We start from the raw sequence: 20,182 nt of genomic DNA, 5'->3' as shown, positions 1-20,182 counted from the left end.
GTTAGGTGGTAAAATGCTTGCCTAGCATGCATAAGGCCTGGGCAGGGGAGGGTGGAGGGACGGAGGGAAGGAATGTCAATTTAACCATATAGTAACTGGAAAAAAAATTAAAGGAGAAAGCAGAGAGGACTATATTGAGTTGAATACTTATATGCACAATATTCTTACAGGGTTAGGGATGTAGCTCAGTGGTAGAACATTTGCCTAACATGAACAAGGACCTAGACTCAACTCCTATGCAACCATGGGGTGGGGCACAAAAAATTTAAGAACTACTCCAAATGTTCTGCAGACCTGTTACAGTCCACAAAGCAACGTCAAGTCAGCATCCCGTCTCAAGGGCTCCCAGCCTTCTCTTTACACTTTGATGCTCATAGCCAATGACTGCCTCACTTGTCACAAGCCCTACACCAACACCAGTGGTAACAAGACTGGCAAGGAGCACGGGCTATCGTTCTACACGTTCTTCTCTCCACTGTTTATTCTTGCTCTCTCTCTCTCTCTTTTTTTTTTTTTTGGTTTTTTGAGACAGGGTTTCTCTGTGTAGCTTTGGTGACTGTCCTGGATCTGGATCTCGCTCTGTAGACCAGGCCACCACCACCCATCACTGTTATCACTGTTTATATTCTCTACTCTCCTACCCCAGCCTCCCTCCCAGGTCCTCACTTCCTTACTCTTTAAAAAGATTTTTATTTATTTTGTGTGTGTGTGTGTGTTTATGTGAGTGTGTGCCATATGTGTACAGGTGCCTGTACAGGGTGTCTAACCCCCTGAACTCTTAACCACTGGGCCACCTCTCCAGCCTTGACTTTGCGTCACTACCTGTAACTGCAGTGAGGCAGTATGAAAGCTTGTCACTGGAGCTGGCTACTGTTTGTCTGAGATTCCTAAGCACAGTCACTAACACCTGAAGTCTTTTTGCCTATCCTCACTTCTCATATTTCCTTTCCATCTGGTGTAAATTCCAAAGCAAGACCAAGCCAAAGTGTGTATGTTTTATGTTTTTGTTTTTAGATTTAGGTTTACCTTTTTTTAAAATTATGTGTATGGGCATATCTGTGTATGTACATATATGAATACAGGTACCTCAGAGTCCAAAAGATTAGGAACTGAATGCAGGTCCTCTGGAAGAGCAGCAAGCACTCTTAACCACTGAGCATCCTTCCAGCCCCAAATAAACATTTTAAGAGCTCCCAGATTATGTATTTCAGGAATAAGACAGTGGAAGGACAAAGCGAACACTATTTTGCTTCTGATGGGCCTGGGAGGAAAGAAAGGTAAAGGGAACAGGACTGACGGCAAACAGTGAAGTTACAGAGCGAAGAGAAACCTGCCACTCACTAGCCTGGAGTGAAGACGTAGGGAACGTTTCTGTTATGCAATCATCTTTCCTGTGACTGGGTTCCTCTCACGCAGAATGAAGTGACAAAGTCATGGAACAGAGCAGGCTAAGAACAATCTCAAGACTTAGGATACAGACGATAAACAAGAGACAAGAGCTCTAGTTTTCCCACTGTCTGAAGAGAGTCAGCTCTAAACATAGTTTCTTCTAGTTGTCACACGAGACAAGACTTTATGGTGGGTTTTCAGGCTGCTCTCAGGTATGCATTTATTTTATAACTGCTAAGTTATAGAAAGAGGAAAAGGGACCGAAAAGGGAAGATAATGAGTCACAGTGTTTGCAAAATGCCGACTTTGGTTGGAGAAGCATAAGGTTTGTTAAAGAAAGAGTGAGAACTTCCTGGCTGCCATGCTGAGAAAGGCACACAGGCAGGCCCTGGCAGTCCAGCGGCTGGCTCCACACATCTGGTTTACTGATATTTTCTACTGCATCTCCTGGAAGTGGAAGAAGTTTAACAGATTTTCCTAATATTACCTCCTTAGCAGCAACAATTTATCAACAGGTCTGTCAGTTAACCATTTTAAAGGCAGGGCTCTTGGTGCCTTTGAACGATCAGCAGCTGCTGTGCCCTGTCTGTGTACGACCTGAAGGGTTGGTGACTGTTATTTATAACACCTTTTAGCAATTTTCTCAAAAACAAACTGTTTCTGAGATTGGAGGAATGTTAATCTGGGTATTCCACTGCTGTAACAAATCACATCCCCATAAATTCACTGCTATGTTAGCCACATATGGCTTTAATGTTCCTCTCTGTCCTTCTGGCCCTATACATTTGATCCATCTTGCGCTTTTTTTTTTTTTTTTTTTTTTTTTGGTGGTGGTATTTGTTTTTCGAGACAGGGTTTCCCTGTGTAGTTTTGGTGCCTGTCCTGGATCTCGCTTTGTAGACCAGGCTGGCCTCAAACTCACAGAGATCTGGCTGGCTCTGCCTCCCAAGTGCTGGGACTAAAGGTGTGCGCCACCACAGCCTAGCTCTTGAGCTTTGTTTTACCTGAGATAAAGTTCCAATCCCTAAAAGGTGAACATTTACTTCCTGAAGAGGTCAATTTGGATGCCAAGATTTTGGTGCAATTATTGGTACATCTGTCCCTGTGTCTACCAAACCCTCAATTACAATGCCATTTATTCATATTTTTAACTTTGGTCTTTGATCATTTACAGAAGTCTGCCAAAATGTTTGCTTTATAGTTTCTCCTGAAATTTTTTGTTTCATCTTCTAAAGCTGCTCTGCCATCCGGAGCAGTGTGGTTTTCTATGACAGGTGTTTAGTCTTTAACTGCTCTGTGAGGAGTTCCCCCAGTGCTGACAGGGAGTGACTGAACCATTTGATTCAGGGGCCTGTGAGAGGCCCCTACGGCGTTTCCCAATGGCAAAGGGTTACCTTGCCTGCCCTATGTTGACCTGCATTCATTAGTCCAATGCCAGCCTCTGCCGCACCTTCTCCATACTCCAGAAGGCTGGGGCCTTCTGCCTGGATTCTCTCTAGAAAAAGCATTGTTTCTAGGAACGCTTTGCCTACAATCCCTTTTCAGATGACCTGGTTTACTCCAATTAAAACATCTAACCCTCTGATTTTTCTTAAAATTTATAGAAGTCACTTCTATCCAAGTATCACAAGTATAAGATCCAATATCATCTGTATTTTTAATCTATTCATCTATGGGTGCTGATCTTGCCTTTAAAGGCCTGATCATTCTTTTACATTCTGAATTAGCATTTTCAAAAGCTAAAGGTTCAATTAATATTCATCTAACTTCTAGATCTGGTATCATTCTTTTTGCAGCTAAAGTCAATCTTTGTAAAAAAAAAAAAATCAGTGAAGACTTCTTTTGCATCTTGTATAATTTTAGTGAAGGAGTCAGTCCTCTTTCCGGAATCTTCAATCTTGTCCCAAGCATTCAAAGCTGCCGCATGGCATAGGGCCAAGGTGTGATCATCAAAATAACATGTCTTTCCATATAAGCATAATGGCTCCCACGAAGGATTTGATCTTGGGAAATCTCATAACCTCTAACTTGCCTTGCTGTTAGATGGCCCCTAGCTTCCCCTCTCCACCAGGTTCTCCACTGTAACTGAGGAGCAGTGTGGTGATACTTTATTTGTGTTCTAACAAATAAAGCTTGCCTGGGGATCATAGGACAAAGCCAGCCACTATATTAAACATAGAGGTCAGGTAGTGGTAGCACTGCTACTACCTCCTAGCATTTAGGAGGCAGATTCATCCAGATCTCTGAGTTCAAGGTCACACTAGGAACAGAGCCAGGCATGGTGACACACACTTTTAATCCCAGTGCTAGTTAACCAAAGAGGTCTGGAGGTCTGTATAGACAGATAGGAAGTGACAGAGCTATGCGGAAAGAGGAAGTGATGTAGCTGGGCTGAGAAAGGAAGTAAGATGGCAGGGCACTGAAAGGTATATAAGGTGTGAGTATACAGGAAGTAGCTCTCTGGGGCTGAGGATTTCATAGTGGTAAGAACTTGTGGCTGGCTTGTTCTATCCCTCTCATCTTTTAGCTTTCACCTCAATATATGACTCTGGGTTTTCTATTAATAAGACCATTTAGCAATTCATGTTACAGAGCAGCTTCTAATACTGATATAACTAAATCTTTCCAGTCTTGTGGAATAATTCTGTTCCGAGTGGCCCATGAACTTAAATTTCACAAAAGGCGAATGCATATGAACTATTGCTTCTTTAAATCCCTTCAAATCTAACATTTCTATAGGATCCCAGTTAACTTCTGAATAGCCTTGGGGTGCCTATCATCTGGAGGCCGTTCTTGAATGGTAACTGGATAAATTAAGGTTGGTCTTCTCATAACCTTGGGCTGCTCCTCTTCAGTTTCATAATGCGATGGTGTGCTAACTTCTGCTCTAAACTCCTCTGTCTCTGGGTGAGTGTTTTTCTTAGTTCCATTAGTATGTCTTCCTAAGGATTTTACCTTATCAGTCAATGCTTCATATTTGGCACTGTTATCAAACAACTTTTTTAGGGAATAAAACAAGAATTATCAAAATGATAATTGACATTATGTCAATCCCAGCAAAGTTAATTATCTCTTCACTTAATTGTTCCATTTTCAAACCATCCATTATGCAACTATACAGGGAACTAACTCTGTGCATCATAATATTTCCCATTCCTAACATGGGGGAAAAACCTCTTCCTTTTCTTTTTTTCAAAACTAATACCCTCTTTAAGAATTCTCAGTTGTCTCCCCAGATCTGCTGACGATGACAGTGAAGTGTTCGGCTGGCTACCGCTCACAGAACAGTTGGGCAGAGAATTCAGATGGTGCACAGCCTGGCTGAGGGCAGCTGCCCCCGAAGAGCTGTGAGCTGAGAGAGTGTGGCGGCTGCAACAACACAAGTCCGAGCTGGTGTCGAGGCGGCTGACCTAGTGGCAGCAGCCTGAGGAGGGGACCAGGGGAAGCCCACAGCCCACGGGGAAAAGAGCCAAGGAGCCAGAGGTCTGGAAAGCAGATGCAGGAACCTGTGGAAGAAGCATGTGTGATGGGTGGGAAGTGAGAGCGCAGAGCTGGCTGGTGGTGGACAGCTAACTCTGGTGGCCACTGTGGAGTGTGGGTGGCAGCTGGAGCTGTTGTAGAGAGGCTTCAACAGAAAAATCCCAGGCTCACTCAAAGGTACATTTATGCTTGTTTTTGGGAGAAACTCTTGCTACATATAACTGTGTCTCAGCCTCCCCAAATACAGAAATTACAGGCTTCTGTCAGTACATCCAGCTAAAATTTTTTCACATTAATAAAATGGTATTCAAAAATCATTTCAAAATCTGATCAACTCCTATAGTGCATCATTTAATTTGATAAAATTCAATCTTAACCCTACATTGACCTTGAAAGAAAATATGACAGGGAATACAAAGCAGCCATGCTTTTAAAGAAATTAACAGAGTTATTATGGATGAATTAGAAAGGGCGAGGATGGAAAACTCATCTGTAAAATCATGAGTCTCCAGTCCTTTGAATGTAAAGATGGTAATTTTCCGTTAATATTCCAATGTTGACAGTTATTATTATTATTATTATATTTTTTTTTTTTTTGGTTTTTTCGAGACAGGGTTTCTCTGTGTAGCTTTGCGCCTTTCCCGGAACTCACTTGGTAGCCCAGGCTGGCCTTGAACTCACAGAGATCCGCCTGGCTCTGCCTCCCGAGTGCTGGGATTAAAGGCGTGCGCCACCACCGCCCGGCTGACAGTTATTATATTTTATTACATATTAAATTTTACATCTCTTTGTTGACAGTTAACATTTCAATTTCTCAAAAACAAAATTGTTTGTGTGTTTTAACATAAGCACCCAATTATATTTCTATTTTTTAAGATCTATTTTATATTTAATTATTTGTGTGTGTTGGTGTACAAGTACATGCATGTGAATACAGATGCCTAGGAAGACTGTAAGAATTAGATTCCCTAGAGCTGGAGTTACAAGTTGGGTGCTCCTCTGCAAGAGCAGTATACTCTAAGCCACACCCCCAATCATATTTTTTAAAGTACAATCTTTTTTTTTTTTCTTTTGGTTTTTCGAGACAGGGTTTCTCTGTGTAGTTTTGTGCCTTTCCTGGGACTCACTTGGTAGACCAGTGCCCTGAACTCAGAGATCCGCCTGGCTCTGCCTCCCGAGTGCTGGGATTAAAGGCATGCGCCACCACCACCCGGCTTTTAAGTACAATCTTATACTTGGGGAAAAGCTACTAGAAACTAAAACCAAACTACAAACTTACAACACTCAAAGTTATTTTAAAAACTATTCCTTTACTCATATTTTCTATTGCATACAACCTACACATATTAACAATCATGAAAATATCAACTCAAAAAAGGAATTGTTTTGTTTTGTTTTGTTTTTTTCTGTTTTTGGAGACATGGTTTCTCTGTGTAGTTTTGGTTCCTGTCCTGGAACTCATTCTCTACCACAACTACTCAATGGTACTGTTGTACTAAGAATGGAGCCAACGACAATACATAAAGAACAAGATGGCCTACATCTTGTAGAACTTGACTTACAAACATGTGGTAGGGTAGTTTGCTTCCACCAGCTAATCAAGTCTTAAGTATGATCTGAGAGTCACAGAATTACCTTCCAGTTTCCTTCCACCTTCCAAGATCACTGCCCTACTGCTCTGACAGAAAACTGAATGCAGGCTCCTGGATTCCCAAAACTTTCAATCACAGGACGTGACATAAACCTGCTCTCTTCATACCAAGAACTCTATCTAGCCATCTAAATCCAGAGAAAAGCTCTCTATGTGTGAGCCACTTACTCCTCCATAGGATTAAACCAGTTAGTTGTCCCTCCCAGAAGACACTGAGACAGGAATTATTACTCCCAGTTTTCAGATGATGTAACTGAAACTTAGAAAGGATAAAGGCCTGCTCAATGCCACGCTTCAGCATCCCGCTTCAGCATCCCGCTTCAGCATCCCGCTTCAGCATCCCGCTTCAGCATCCCGCTTCAGCAAAGTGGACTAAATGAAAATGTGTAACTGGAGCTGAGCATGGCACACACCTTTAATCCCAGCACTCAGAAAGAGGCAAGTGATCTCTTTGAGTTCGAGGCCAGCCTGCCTGGTCTACATAGTGAGTTCCAGGACAGCTGGGGCTGTGTAAAGAGACCCCATCTGGAGGAGAAAAAAGTCCCTAAGTAAATAAATAAAGACACTTTTTAAGAAATGTGTAACTGGGTATGTCTCCTAGATGTAATACTATTTATCTGGGAAATGGGAAAGCTGTGACTTAGTACTGAAACCATTGTTTCAAACATGGTTTTGGACATTGTGCCCTGAACGATTAGAAACCACCTACAAGAAAAGCAGTTTCTTTTCTTACCTGGCTCTGGTTAATAGCTGCATGGTTGCCGTGGAATGGAGACTGTCTTTCTTTATCTCGATGATGACGACTGCTGTGTTTGCTTCTCTGCAACTGCTGCCGTAATTTTGCAATCTGAAAAAAGGAAAAACAGGAGGAACCAGAGTGTTTTCCACGCTCAAAAAACACATTCTTGCTCAATAAGAACCAATAAAATTCACCCTTAATACTTTGAAATTTTAAACCATATTACAAAATCTAATTGAACAATATTTTTATATACATATTCACACATGTATGTATAGATTTCTTTTAAGGAGAAACAGAAGTATACTCGACACGGTATATTTAATTTTGAAGCTTCTTAAGCACTAACCACTTTTCAGCATTAAACTGTGCTTAGAAACAACCTATTCTCTTGTTGTCTTTACTATTAATCAATTTTTATTTCGATTTCTGTACTGAGCTTCAAAAATTTTTGTTTTGTTTTGTTTTCTGAGATAGCATTTCTCTGTGTAACACCCTTGGCTATCCTATAGACCAAGCCCTGTCCTACAGACCAGGCTGGCCTCAAACTCGCAGAAGTCCGCCGGCCTCCACCCCGACTGCTGGGATTAAAGGAATGTATCACCACCACCACCACCACCACCTGACGAGCTTCACTATTTTTACAAAAAAAAAATTAAGTGATATTTACAAATCAAGCCAAGTGTGTTAGTTTCAATGAGAAACATCCTCCATAGCTTATGTGTCTGAACACTTGGTCCCAAGCTGGTGGTGCTGTGTGAGGAGGTAATGGAACCATTTAGAGGAAGCGCATCACCAGGGGCAGGCTTTGAGCTTTTACAGGCTTACTCCACTTTCTACTCTCTCTGCTTTCCATGTCCTGATGAAATATGACCAGCCTGCTCCTGTGTCCATATTCATCTTCTCCCTCCCCTCCCTGTCTCTCACCTTAAGCCCAGAAAACCTTTATTTTTAATCAAACTGTTTCTGGCCAAAGTGTTTATCAGAGCAACAGGAAGGAAACTAGAAGACCAAGCCACGTAATACACTTAAGATAAAATCTTTAAGTAGAGAATACAGTTTGCCGTTTTCTCAGCCAGGATCTCATCAGCCAAGTGTATTAACTGCTTTTGCACTGCTGTGATGAAGTACCGTGACCAAGGCAACACAGGAGTTTACTTGGGTTTGCAGTTAGTTCTAGAGGGATAAGGCTCCATGATGGTACAGCAAAGCAGTGACAGAAACAAGAGGCTGAGAGCTTCCATCTTTTATTACAAGCTTGAAGCAGAGAGCAAAGTGAGAATGGCACATGTCTTTGAAGCCTCAAAGCCCGTTCCCAGTGACATACTTTCTCTAGCAAGGCCACAGCTCCTCAACCTACCCCGCAACTGTGTCGTCAACTGGAGACCAGGCATTCAAAGGCCTGAGATTAAGGGAGACACCTCAAACCACCACACTAAGGCTAGCCTTCAAGTCTTGATCCTCCTGCTTCCAACTCCCAAGTGCTGGAACTACATGCGTGTGCCGCATGCCCGGCTACAAATACAGATCAATGGCTGTCTCATCATTACCCTTTGACTGCATTTTTCTCATTTACTCCTATTATGGGTGAAATGCAATGCCATTAATTACAGACACAGAAAACAATAATCACAACACAGAGCCATCTATATTCAAGTTGGTTATGCTGAAGCCAGACAGTGGTTGCTCACACCTTTAATCCCAGCACTTGGGAGGCAGAGGAAGGCAGACCTCTGTGAGTTCGAGGCCAGACTAGTCTACAGAGCGAGATCCAGGACAGCCAGGGCTACATAGAGAAATCCTGTCTCAAAAAACCAAAAACAAGGGGAAAAAAAAAAAAAAGATAAAAAGAAAAAGTTGGCTCTGCTGAGTTACTAAATCTCAAAAGCACTATCATATGCAGAAAAACGTCAGTTTCTTAATCACATTAATTTTATAAATCTGATGTCCTTATATATTTCTAAGTACATACAGACTCTCCTATTTAGCACAAGCCTTGCACCCTCAGATTAATAGCACGCATTTCCTATTAAGTACTTATATTTTACGGTCAGACAGAAAGGGCTAGGCGGCCTGGGCAGGGAGCTGGACACGGACGGGCAGGCAGCAGGGGCGGGCTCCAAGATCTGCTCTGCTGCTGGCAGTTCCTCCACAGACTCCCGGAAGTGAAGCCTCCTCCACTACCCTCCCTCCTGCTTCCTAGACCCCAGCTGTGCATAAGAACCACACGACCCCCGAAGTGGGTGGGCAGGGAGACTGAGCAGTGCTGCTGCGGCTTTGGCTACTTGCCATGGCTGTCTTCTCTGCTCTCAGGCTGCTCTGGCCCCTCCCCCTGGTCACTGAATTCAATTTAGCAGGGATTCAGATATGATATGATAATACTGAAATATCGTTTTATGCTGTTCTGCTTTATGAAAAGCTTGCTATGAATTGGGTTATGGCTCCTGCTTCTCTTTTAAAAGTTTCCCATCTGTCCTATGCCAGGTGAGCCACTTGGTGTTAGGACAAGAAAGAGAGCAAATCAAAACAGCCAGAAAGAAAACAATTACTGACCCCACTGACTCCCTAAGACTTCTGCTGAAAGATAAACGTCATCTCAAGATTTATAAAACTATTACATGAACTTTCTGTATCTCAAGATTTATAAATTTACTGAGTATGGTTAAAGATTTATAAAGTGTAACAAATAACTTAAAACTTATTTAACAAGGGTTGATAGTTAAAAATCTACACATTGGATAACGGTCAATAACTACTTGCTCTTAAAAAGAAACTGAAGGCCGGACGGTGGTGGCGCACGCCTTTAATCCCAGTACTTGGGAGGCAGAGCCAGGCAGATCTCTGTGAGTTCCAGGCCAGCCTGGGCTACCAAGTGAGTTCCAGGAAAGGTGCAAAGCTACACAGAGAAACCCTGTCTCAAAAAAAAAAAAAAAAAAAAAAAAAAAAAAAAAGGAAACTGAATAATAGGTCTTCTGGGTGTCAACTTTATCTCAAATGTCATAGACCGAACCAAGTGATTATCTTTAAATGTCCTCAAATTCATTGTCTGCATTTATCAAACCAGAGATGCTGTCATTTACTATATGCGAAAATTCTAATAATTTTGCTAATTCTAGTTTACACTTAAATAGAGAACTAAGACTTAAAAAAATCATTTTAATGGTGCTGGGGATTTAGCTCAGTGGTAGAGCACTTGCCTAGCAAGCACAAGGCCCTGGGTTCGATACTCAGCTCCAAAAAAAAAAAAAAAAAAAAAATCATTTTAAGAAAGTCAAGACAAAATGCTGCCAAAGCAAACCCAAGTAAGAGGTAAAAGAAACTGTCTCATGGAAAAGACTCAGCCTAGGCTGAGTCTAATCTCCTGCTCAGGGCTGCTGGCCTCTCTGGCCTGACAGTCACTCACTAGTGACAGCACCCCTGTTGGGTCTTAGAAGCAACAGCAGAGGTTTAATGTCATGAGATAGGTTATGGCCAGGGTCTTGGACAAAGACAGACACAAATCTGTTACTGTACATGAAAGATAAGAAAGCTAAAGGGTTAGGGCCACAACTATAAACACAAAAACAGTTTCCTTCTGTCTTAAGGAAAGCACACAAGCCAACTGAAGTCTGTCACTGTGCCCAGCAAGCTTCTCCCTCTGCCCTGTGGGGTACTTCTTTGTCATGTTTATGAGCCCCCTCCTCCCAAAAAAGGACTTTTGCTGCCAGACATTTTCAGATTGTAACATGAAATGATTTCTAGGTAGCCTTAGAGATCTACAAATATGAATGTGATTTTCATCACCTGAAGAGCCAATGAAAATCTTAAAAGGTCCTCATAGCAGCAGGTTCTTAACTAAGGTTCTAGATGAAAATGGCTGAAAAAGGGCTCCAAAGCACAACAGTAGGAAGACATGGATAAAAGACAAAAAATAAAACAGAGGGAAAGGAGATTCCGGAAGTGCTGGTCCCCGGGGAGCTCTAGAGCAAAGACGCTGCCTTTGGTGATGTGACAAGGCTGCTGCCGGCCCCACAGGCCTACCTGAGAGGATGAAGGCCCAGAGACTCTGACACGCAGGTGCTGGTTATTGGAGGCAAACTGTGTAAAAGCTAAGCACTGGTTCTTACTGCTGGACACAGATGAAGTACCAATGGTTACCATTTCCTGTTAAATTGTACTGGGCCTGCAGCACACCCTGTCTAAAACCCCTACAAGTTCAATGTTTCTAAGGACTAATATTACAATGAGAATGCTAATCAATTTAAAATTAAGTTTGAATCCCAATCTTATAAAAGCTATTAACTTGTTATAGACTGTTAAAAAATAATTAAAACATGGGTTGATAGTCACCTTATAAATGACCGGGCAGTGGTGGCACACACCTTTAATCCCAGCACTCGGGAGGCAGAGCCAGGTGGATCTGTCAGTTCAAGGCTAGCCTGGTCTACAAAGTGAGTTCCAGGACAGCCAGAACTGTTACACAGAGAAAGCCTGTCTCGAAAAACAAAAAAATTTTAAAAAAATAGTAATAAATAACCAAATTCTTTAATATGTTCAGAACATGCTTATAGTCATGCTGGGTACAAATGGAATTTATTTACAGGAATAAGATTTGTTTAGCCTCCTATGTATGTTTTCAGGGTTAAGTCTAAAGCAAGTAACTAAAAACAAATAGTTCATTTAAATCAGGTATACTGAATAGATGGCCCTCAAAACTGCAGAGATCTACTGAATGCAGCATTTAAAATGTTTAATTTAACAACAACAACAACAACAAAAAAGCCTTCCTATGATAGACAGAGATGCCAGCTCCCAGCAGCGACCCTAAGGTCTCCAAAAAAGCCAATGGGCACAGCCCTGGATTGTGGTGACAGCTACCACTGGGAAATACTGCCCTGTGCCTGGCCTGTGCCAGGCACTGCACACACTGCAGACACTGTTGGGCTGACCGCCCTACTACACCTACGTCAGTGTGGGGTCAACTGTGCCACGTCCCTTCTCTGCAGGAACACCTCTCAGACCTTTGGGTCTGAGAGCCTTAAGGGCTGTGCTGTCCTATGCAGCAACTAAAAATGCAATGCTGTCCTGCATGACAGTCAAAAACTGACCCCTGTCCCCAACAACACTATTTTTGGAGACTATCGGGGGTAACCATCCAGGTAGCCAGTAAGTCTATAATTTTTTGTTTTGTTTTATCAAGACAGGGTTTCTCTATGTAGCCTTGGCTCTCCTAGAACTTGCTCTGTAGATCAGGCTGGCCATCTGCCTCTGCATCCTGAGTGCTGGGATTAAAGGCATGTGCCACCACTGCCCAACAACTTTTACTATTTAAAGGAACTTGCTTTTCAATGACTGCTCTCAATAATCAACTACTTATATCTCATGGTAAACTACTTATATCTCAAGGTAAACAACTAATTAAAAACTATTTTAAATTTTTATAAGTTCTGAGAGTCTAAGAAAATATTCTAAAATAAATACAAGTTATAAAGATTTGAGGATATAAAAACTTTTAAATAAATTACAAAAATCTAAGAAAATAATTTAGGATATAAATACCAGTTACTCTATACTATTATTTTACTAAGATTTCAAAGGTTCAGAGTTAGCATTGATAATAGAGTTCTGGTAAGTTGGTAAGCACCGATTACTATTATCAGTCACAAGCTCAAGATTTTAAATTTCCTTTGGTAGTCTCTTAAATATAAACTTGAAGATGCTAAAAACATCTCTGTCCAATCTATATCCAGCCCTCTGGACAATAAAGAATGTTCATGCTTTTTAATCCTAAGCCATAGTTTCTATGACTCAAAAACTTGAGTCTACTCCAGCTGTTTTACAGACACCTGTTAGCAGCTTTTTCTACAATGAGGATTTCAGTACAGACTGTAAACAATGGTAATACTAATAGATCAAACTAGTAAGCTTCAGGGAGTGGAAGTCATAAGACTTGGATCTATCTCTCACAGATCAAACGGACTCCAGATAAATAAACCTGTCCATCAACAGACTAAGTTTCCCACCTGCCTATTCCTGAGGGTGGAATCTCTCTCTCTCCCATGGTCTCGGGACTATTCCCCTCCCTAACTACCAGACTATGGGCCTGGAAGCTCCAATGGAAAAGTTTCCTTTAAGGTCCTTCACTTTAATGTCTGTCCCTAGTCTGCATCTGTCTCGGCAGGGTTCCACCTGGCTGGTAGACACCATCTAGAAATCAGCTGCAGACTGCAAACTGCTCCAAAGGTGATTTATACCATGCCAGCCCCTAGTAGTCCTACAGAACCAGAAAGCCCTAGACTTGCTGAAAACTGATATGAACCAGTCCAGCCAACATGATTGTTTCCTGTCTCTTCTGCTGGGTCAACAAACCAGATGCTTCTGATGAAATAAATATCTCATTGCCTGAATCCCCTCCCAGTCTTTGACTAATATTCTGGTCTCCCTGGGCCCTGACAATGACACCCTAATTTCAGCAGGAAATAGTTGCAGAAGAGAATACATTGCCCCTTATCCTCAACAAAGGCTGGAATGTTAAATCCAAAGGAAACTCCCTGACAACGGGGAATGAAAAAATATATAAAACATATAAATATATAAATATAAATATAAATATAAATATATATATAGCCTAGTAACAAACCCGGCTCCTTCATTTTCAGAAAGGCACCTGTTAAAACCAAACAGGCCAAGATCTATCAACAGGCAGATCATTAGCTAAAATAGTTCTGTAATATGGATAAGGCACTCAACCTGCTCTTTATAAAACAAAGAGATGGCTTTAAGAAAAATTTATACTTTCTATGCTAACCAATCACACATAATTAGAGAAAAGCTAGTCACAATACAAATTTTGTCTCTCACCAAATAGAAAACGCTCAGACACTTGCCCTCTGCTGGCATTATCAGCTCCTACAACAGATATAAATGACTGTTCCCTATCAAGGATTTCAAAGGGATACTAAGACGAGGTGGGAATGAAGGACTAGCCTGACTCCAACTTAAGGATGGAAGCCGTTTTGTTATAAGGTCAGAACAAGTTCATTTCTGTTTGCTGTAGCGGGCGTTCTGTGTCCAACGGGCTCCTGCAGCGGCTCAGACCCAAGTAAACACACAGGGACTTATATTACTTATAAACTGTATGGCCGTGGCAGGCTTCTTGCTATCTAGTTTTTATATCTTAAATTAACCCATTTCTATTCATCTATAAGTTGCCAAGTGGCTTGTGGCTTACTGGTACCTTCACATCTTGCTTCCTCTGTGTCTGGCTGGCGACTCCTGACTCAGCCTTCCTGTTCCCAGAACTCTCCTCTGTCTTTGCCCCGCCTATACTATACTTTCTGGCTACTGGCCAATCAGTGTTTTATTTATCAACCAAATCAGAGCAACACATTCACAGCATACAGAGCGATATCCACAGCAGTTTGCTGCAAAATTTCAAATGCTCTAACCTGTCTCTGGAATTTGCCATGCTCCCTAATCTATAGAGTTTGACTCACACCTTGAATACACCCTGATAAGATATGTTCTGCAAATAATTCTGAAATTCCTCTGGAAATCCCCCAACCCATGAAAACTCCCTAGGCCTTGCAGTTTTGGGGGGCAATATAAGCCCCACTTTTTCCCATGTTCAATGCTGTATTTTAAAACCCTGCTTTGGGGAGATAGCCCTGTCTGACAGAAAATAAAGCTTGTTTAAATTGACCAAAGAATCTGGGTGATAGTCTTTACTCTCATTCAATAGGATTAATAGGAGGTGTGAAGAAAGGCAGACGGGGTGCACTGGCCACTCAGTACAACCAAAACAGTGAGAGGTTCAGTCAGAGACCTTATCTCAATAAGGTAGAGAGTGAAACTACCCGACACCTGACATGAACCTCTGGTCTCCATGTGTTCATGCACAGACACACACACACACGCATACACACATAATACCTTCCCTGTGCCAGGAAAATGGAAAACCTTTGCAGTCCATGACTTTTAAGGAACTAGCCAACAGAGCACTTTGCTGACCTCTTTAAGCTGTTCTGTGCTGCCCCAGGATGCTGAACGCTTATGAGACGCTTTCTTCTTTTCAGCATATTCTTCGGCCCACGCACTCTCGGTCTATTGTAGAGGAAAACACTGTTATTTTAACAAGTATTTAACAATATTGCATCAGACTTTTTTCTAATAAATAATGTATGCTACATAAAAATTAGAAGTATTACTACAGCGTATTTTAATTTTTTAAGATTTTATTGTTTTATGTATATAAGTGTTTTGCCTGCATGTATGTAGGTGCACCTTGTGATTGTGAGTCACCATGTGGGTGCAGGAACAGAGCTCTTAACCACTGGGCCACTTTTCCAGAATATTTCAAACACCACAAACTACCCAAAGTCTCTCAGCACTAGTCAATTATAATAGACACTTTGACCTCTCTTTCATTTCCATTGCTGTAAGTTAAGTCTTCTCTTTACAAATCTATAAGTAGACCGTTAACAGAGCAGAGTATAGAGAAGCATGGCAGTAGTAATTAGTAATTATTAGTATTCCTGTGTTCTTAGGCTGGGTGTCATAGCACAAGCCTTTAATCCCAGCACTCGGGAGGCAGAGGCAGGTGGATCTCTGTGAGTTCAAGGCCAGTCTGGTCTACAGAGTGAGATCCAGGACAGACAGGGCTACACAGAGAGACCTGTCTCAAGGAAAAAAAAAAAAAAAAAAAAAGGTAGATTCCTGTGCTTTTACTAGGCACTATTAAACATTCTATAAATCTTGAAGATAAAGAAACTATGACAATGAGAGGTTATATAAGGTACCTAGGTTCTCAAGGCTAGGAAACAGAAATAAACTTGACTCCAAAGCCCATAACCTCAACCTGATACTGTTTACTCTTGCTTAGAGTATGTGTAGAGCACAACCTCAAAAACATTAATTTTTGATGGTTATACCAAATTTGGAACTTGAGTTTCTGAAAATACAAATATAAGTGAACTCTGGACACAAGAAAATATGCTCAACCTCATGAAAAATTTAAGAGAAATCATGTTTAAACTTAACTATGACTGTGAAAAGTTGATAACATAAACATTCCTACATTGTTGGTGAAGGTATAAATTAGGACAGTCTTCAGAAAGCTTTGGCAGCTAGTGTCAGTTACAACTTACATACAGCTTAACAAATCAGCTTCTCTGGTAATTTGCCCTGCAGATGTGCCAAATGTACGCCTCCGTGCATGTGCGTGCATCTGTATGTTCTCACATGGAAGGGTGGACATGTGCATGGAAGCAAGAGCAGACGATCTCAACTAAAAATTCCTCAGGAGCCATTCATCTTATTTTAGAGACAGTCTCTTACTGGCTTGAGACACACCAAACAGGCAACACTGGCTAGCCAGCAAGTCCCAGGGATCTGCCTCTCTGCCTCCTCGGCACTGGTATTACAAGCATGTGCCACCACTAACAGCTTTTTTCGTTTCCTTGTCTTTTTTTTTTTTTTGTTGTTGTTGGTTTGTTTTGTTTTTCGAGACAGGGTTTCTCTGTGTAGTTTTGGTGTCTGTCCTGGATCTCGCTCTGTAGCCCAGGCTGGCCTCGAACTCACAGAGATCCGCCTGCCTCTGCCTCCCGAGTGCTGGGATTAAAGGTGGGTGCCACCCGGCCGTTTGCTTGTCTTTTTCTTTTTCGAGACAGGGTTTCTCTGTGTAGCCCTGGCTGTCTGGAACTGGCTTCGTAGACCAGGCTGGCCTAAACTCAGAGATCTGCCTGCCTCTGCCCCCTAGTGCTGGAATCAAGGCATTCGCCACCACCAGTTCTCTGACTTTGGCTCTGGGGCTGTGCTGCTGACACACTGCTTTGCAAATGCTCCTTGAGCACTTACTATGCCAGATGTAACCCTGAGAAAACAGAAACCGCAAGTCAGACACAGCTTTACCTTACCAGGATTCACTGTCCACTAAGTATGAAAAACAATGAATACAGGATTATACAAATATTTCATTAATTACAATGTGGTAATATTATAAAAAGAAACTCCAAACTAGCATGCAATCATGAAATGGCCGTACAATACTGGACTTCAATTCTTTAACTATAAATTTATGAATCATATGAATGACTTTCTAAGATTCCTTTAATTAATCAGTTTTATAAATGTAAAAGCAGGAAACTTGGCTTTTCAGACTTCCATTTTTGAGATGTTTACATTTATGGGGTCTATTAGCAATGGGGCCAGTGAAGGGGCTTATAAAGGTGCACTGCTGACGACGACCTGTGTTTCCTCCCCAGAGTTCACGGAAAGCCGGAAAGGGAACTGACTCCACAAAGCTGTGCTCTCTTGTCCATACGCATGCTATGGCATAAGCATGCAGACACAGATACACAGACACACACCTAAAAAAAGAGTCTCTGCAATATAATGTAGTTTACCAATACATGGAGGTTTTTTCTGACACAAAAATGTTAAATGGTATGCAGAGAAATCCTACTATTAGAAATTTTCAAGTCCAAATTCCAACTTCTAAGCAGTAAGTGGGGGAAAGTACACCCACAATTGTCTATCTGTACAGGAATTACTTTTGAGAACTTTTTGAAATGTACATCCCACACAGTTCAGCAGAGTGTCTGGAAGCGAGGCCGGGGAACGCTTCTGAGGAGATTCTGACGTGCACTAAATGCTCCCGGAGTAGCGCAGGGAAGAGAAACTACCTGTGTGGCTTTGTCCCTCATGCAGGGCGCAGCTTGCCCACGACTGTCTCGGGGCCAGTGCCCAGCAAGGTATGGAGCTGCAAGTGTATCCAGTGAGGAAGTGCGCCGGATAATGCTGGAGGGGCTTGAGGAAGGTGGCCGTGTTTTGTCACCTAGGTATAAAGCAAAAGTGTTTATTTAAAAAGCAAGTTCAGGAGGAAAAGAAGGAAGTAAATGTTACACTTTATAGAACAAGGTATTGATAACACAACTCACAGTTGATTCCAAATGGCTATATACAATAATTTCATTTATACAGTGTGTTCTGAAATAAGTAAACGCTGTTAGTTCAGAACCTTCTCCCTCAGTCGTATTCCTCTTTAACAGGTAGCTATACATACACTAAGTCTAACTCTCAGAAGACAAGTGTGGATGAAGACCCTTAAAAAGCACAGTGCAAAAGTCCTCTACTGGAGAGGGATGAGCAGACAGCTACCTAACAGTGAAATGGTTTAGTCGCTAAAGGCACTTGCCGATAAAGCCTGATGACCTGAGTCAATTCCCAGAAACCACATACAGATGGAAGAAAGGAATCAACTCTACAAAGTTGTCTTTGGACCTCCACACACACGAAAGCTGTGACATGTGTGTACCTATACATACCTATCATACTATATATATATATATATATATATATATATGTAACAGTAATAAATAATTTTAAAAGGACTTCTGTGTTGGACATATAGTTCAGTAGCAAATAAAGCACATCCCTAGCATATATGAGGCCCTGGGCTTGATCCTGTTCCGACTACATAAATAAAAACAAAAGTAAAAATAAAACTCAACATATACAGTAAATGTTAAATGAAGTTTAAAAGAATTCGTGGGCTAGAAGTGATGGCACAAGCCTTTAATCCCAGCACCTGGTGGGCTAAGGCAGGAGTTTAAGGCCAGACTGGACTGCAACGCACCAAGTTCTAGGCCAGCAGAGACTATATAGTAAGCTCCTGTCTGAAAACAAACACCAAAAATCAAAACAAGGGGAAAGGATTAACAGAATGGAGTAGTGAACTGAGAGATGTAAAAGAAATTACTCAACCAGATAACACAAACATGAAATAAAAATACAAATGGAACTTAAGAAGTGGAAGAGGGAAGCTAATGAGACAGTTATTACAATGTGCATGAAATGTAAATTCAAGAAGAGAAATCAGTAAGAAAGGTAATGTTCATTCAAAAGGATAACAATTGTTTTCCAGAACTGATGAAAGACATGATCTTCGGAATGAAACTGAAGCAGGATCTAGACACACACACCATGGTGAAACTATCCACTCCTGCAGACTAAGAAACAAAACCCCCTTAAAGGCACACAGGAGGAAAAGGAGGAACAGTTCCAAGCAGAGGGCAGGGACTGAAGATACCGAGCTAACTTCATGGAATAAGAAAACGGTTTAACTGTGATGCCCTGGGCCAGCAAGACGGCCAGCAAGCAGAGCATCTGTCACCAAGCCTGGCAACCTGTTCAAGCCCAGGGCTCACATGCTGAAAGCAGAACACTGACGCCCTAAAGTCGTTCTCCAACTCACACACCTGTATGGTACATGTACACCCACATCCAAAGGATGAAACACTGATAATCAGACAAAGATGACTTTACAACCAAAGACAATCTCTGACAGAATTGTTTTTTAAGGAAAGTATCACAGAAAGAAGGAACTAGAGCAAAGAGTCTAAGAAGTGTCAAAGTGACTGGAGCAGGGAGCTTGTGTAAAGACATTTACTGTAACACACTGTTGTAACAGTAACCACTAACTAAACAGAAGCAAACCAAAGCACTAGATGACAATACGAAAATTAGGATGACATGACTAGAATAAAGAAAACAACAACACAGGATTCAGCACCAACTCTGAAAACAGTGAGCATGTGCCAACACTCAGCTTCAAACTGCAACTGCACGGTAAATTTCAAGAACTGAGCTGCTTTTTATCTCCCAAACCCCTTGACCATGGTGTGACCCAAAACTAGGGTTTCTTCAGAATCACAAGTAAGACAACCCTCCAAACTGAAGGGACTCAGCCAGAGTAAGAAGGCGGCAAATCCTAAGAATGACATCACAGGGAACACATGAGACAGGTGAATGGGAAGGAGGATGACAGAAGAGAGACATTTACTACTAACAGGAAAGAGAGAAGGAAAGTACACATACAAATGGGCACAAAGAAACATGTAAGATTATATTAACAATGTTATCACTCTAGTTTTTCATAATGGTGT

General features: G+C 41.6%; 1 protein-coding gene across 1 annotated transcript in view; it reads right to left on the bottom strand.

Moving 5' to 3' along the window:
• Fam117b (family with sequence similarity 117 member B) overlaps nucleotides 1-20,182 on the bottom strand; it is a 74,066-nt gene that overhangs the window by 19,375 nt on the left and 34,509 nt on the right. Inside the window, exons 2-4 of the mRNA XM_052749556.1 lie at nucleotides 17,921-18,072; nucleotides 15,249-15,341; nucleotides 7,254-7,367 (exon numbers count right to left, since the gene is read on the bottom strand). Of these exons, the coding sequence (XP_052605516.1) occupies nucleotides 7,254-7,367; nucleotides 15,249-15,341; nucleotides 17,921-18,072 (359 nt within the window). The remainder of the gene's footprint in view (nucleotides 1-7,253; nucleotides 7,368-15,248; nucleotides 15,342-17,920; nucleotides 18,073-20,182) is intronic.

The sequence above is a fragment of the Peromyscus californicus genome, unplaced genomic scaffold (genome assembly GCF_007827085.1).
Source record: "Peromyscus californicus insignis strain IS unplaced genomic scaffold, ASM782708v3 Scaffold_21__1_contigs__length_65335640, whole genome shotgun sequence".
Lineage (NCBI taxonomy): Eukaryota > Metazoa > Chordata > Mammalia > Rodentia > Cricetidae > Peromyscus > Peromyscus californicus.
Note: the sequence above shows the minus strand (reverse complement) of the source record. Positions and strands in the feature narration are given on the sequence as shown.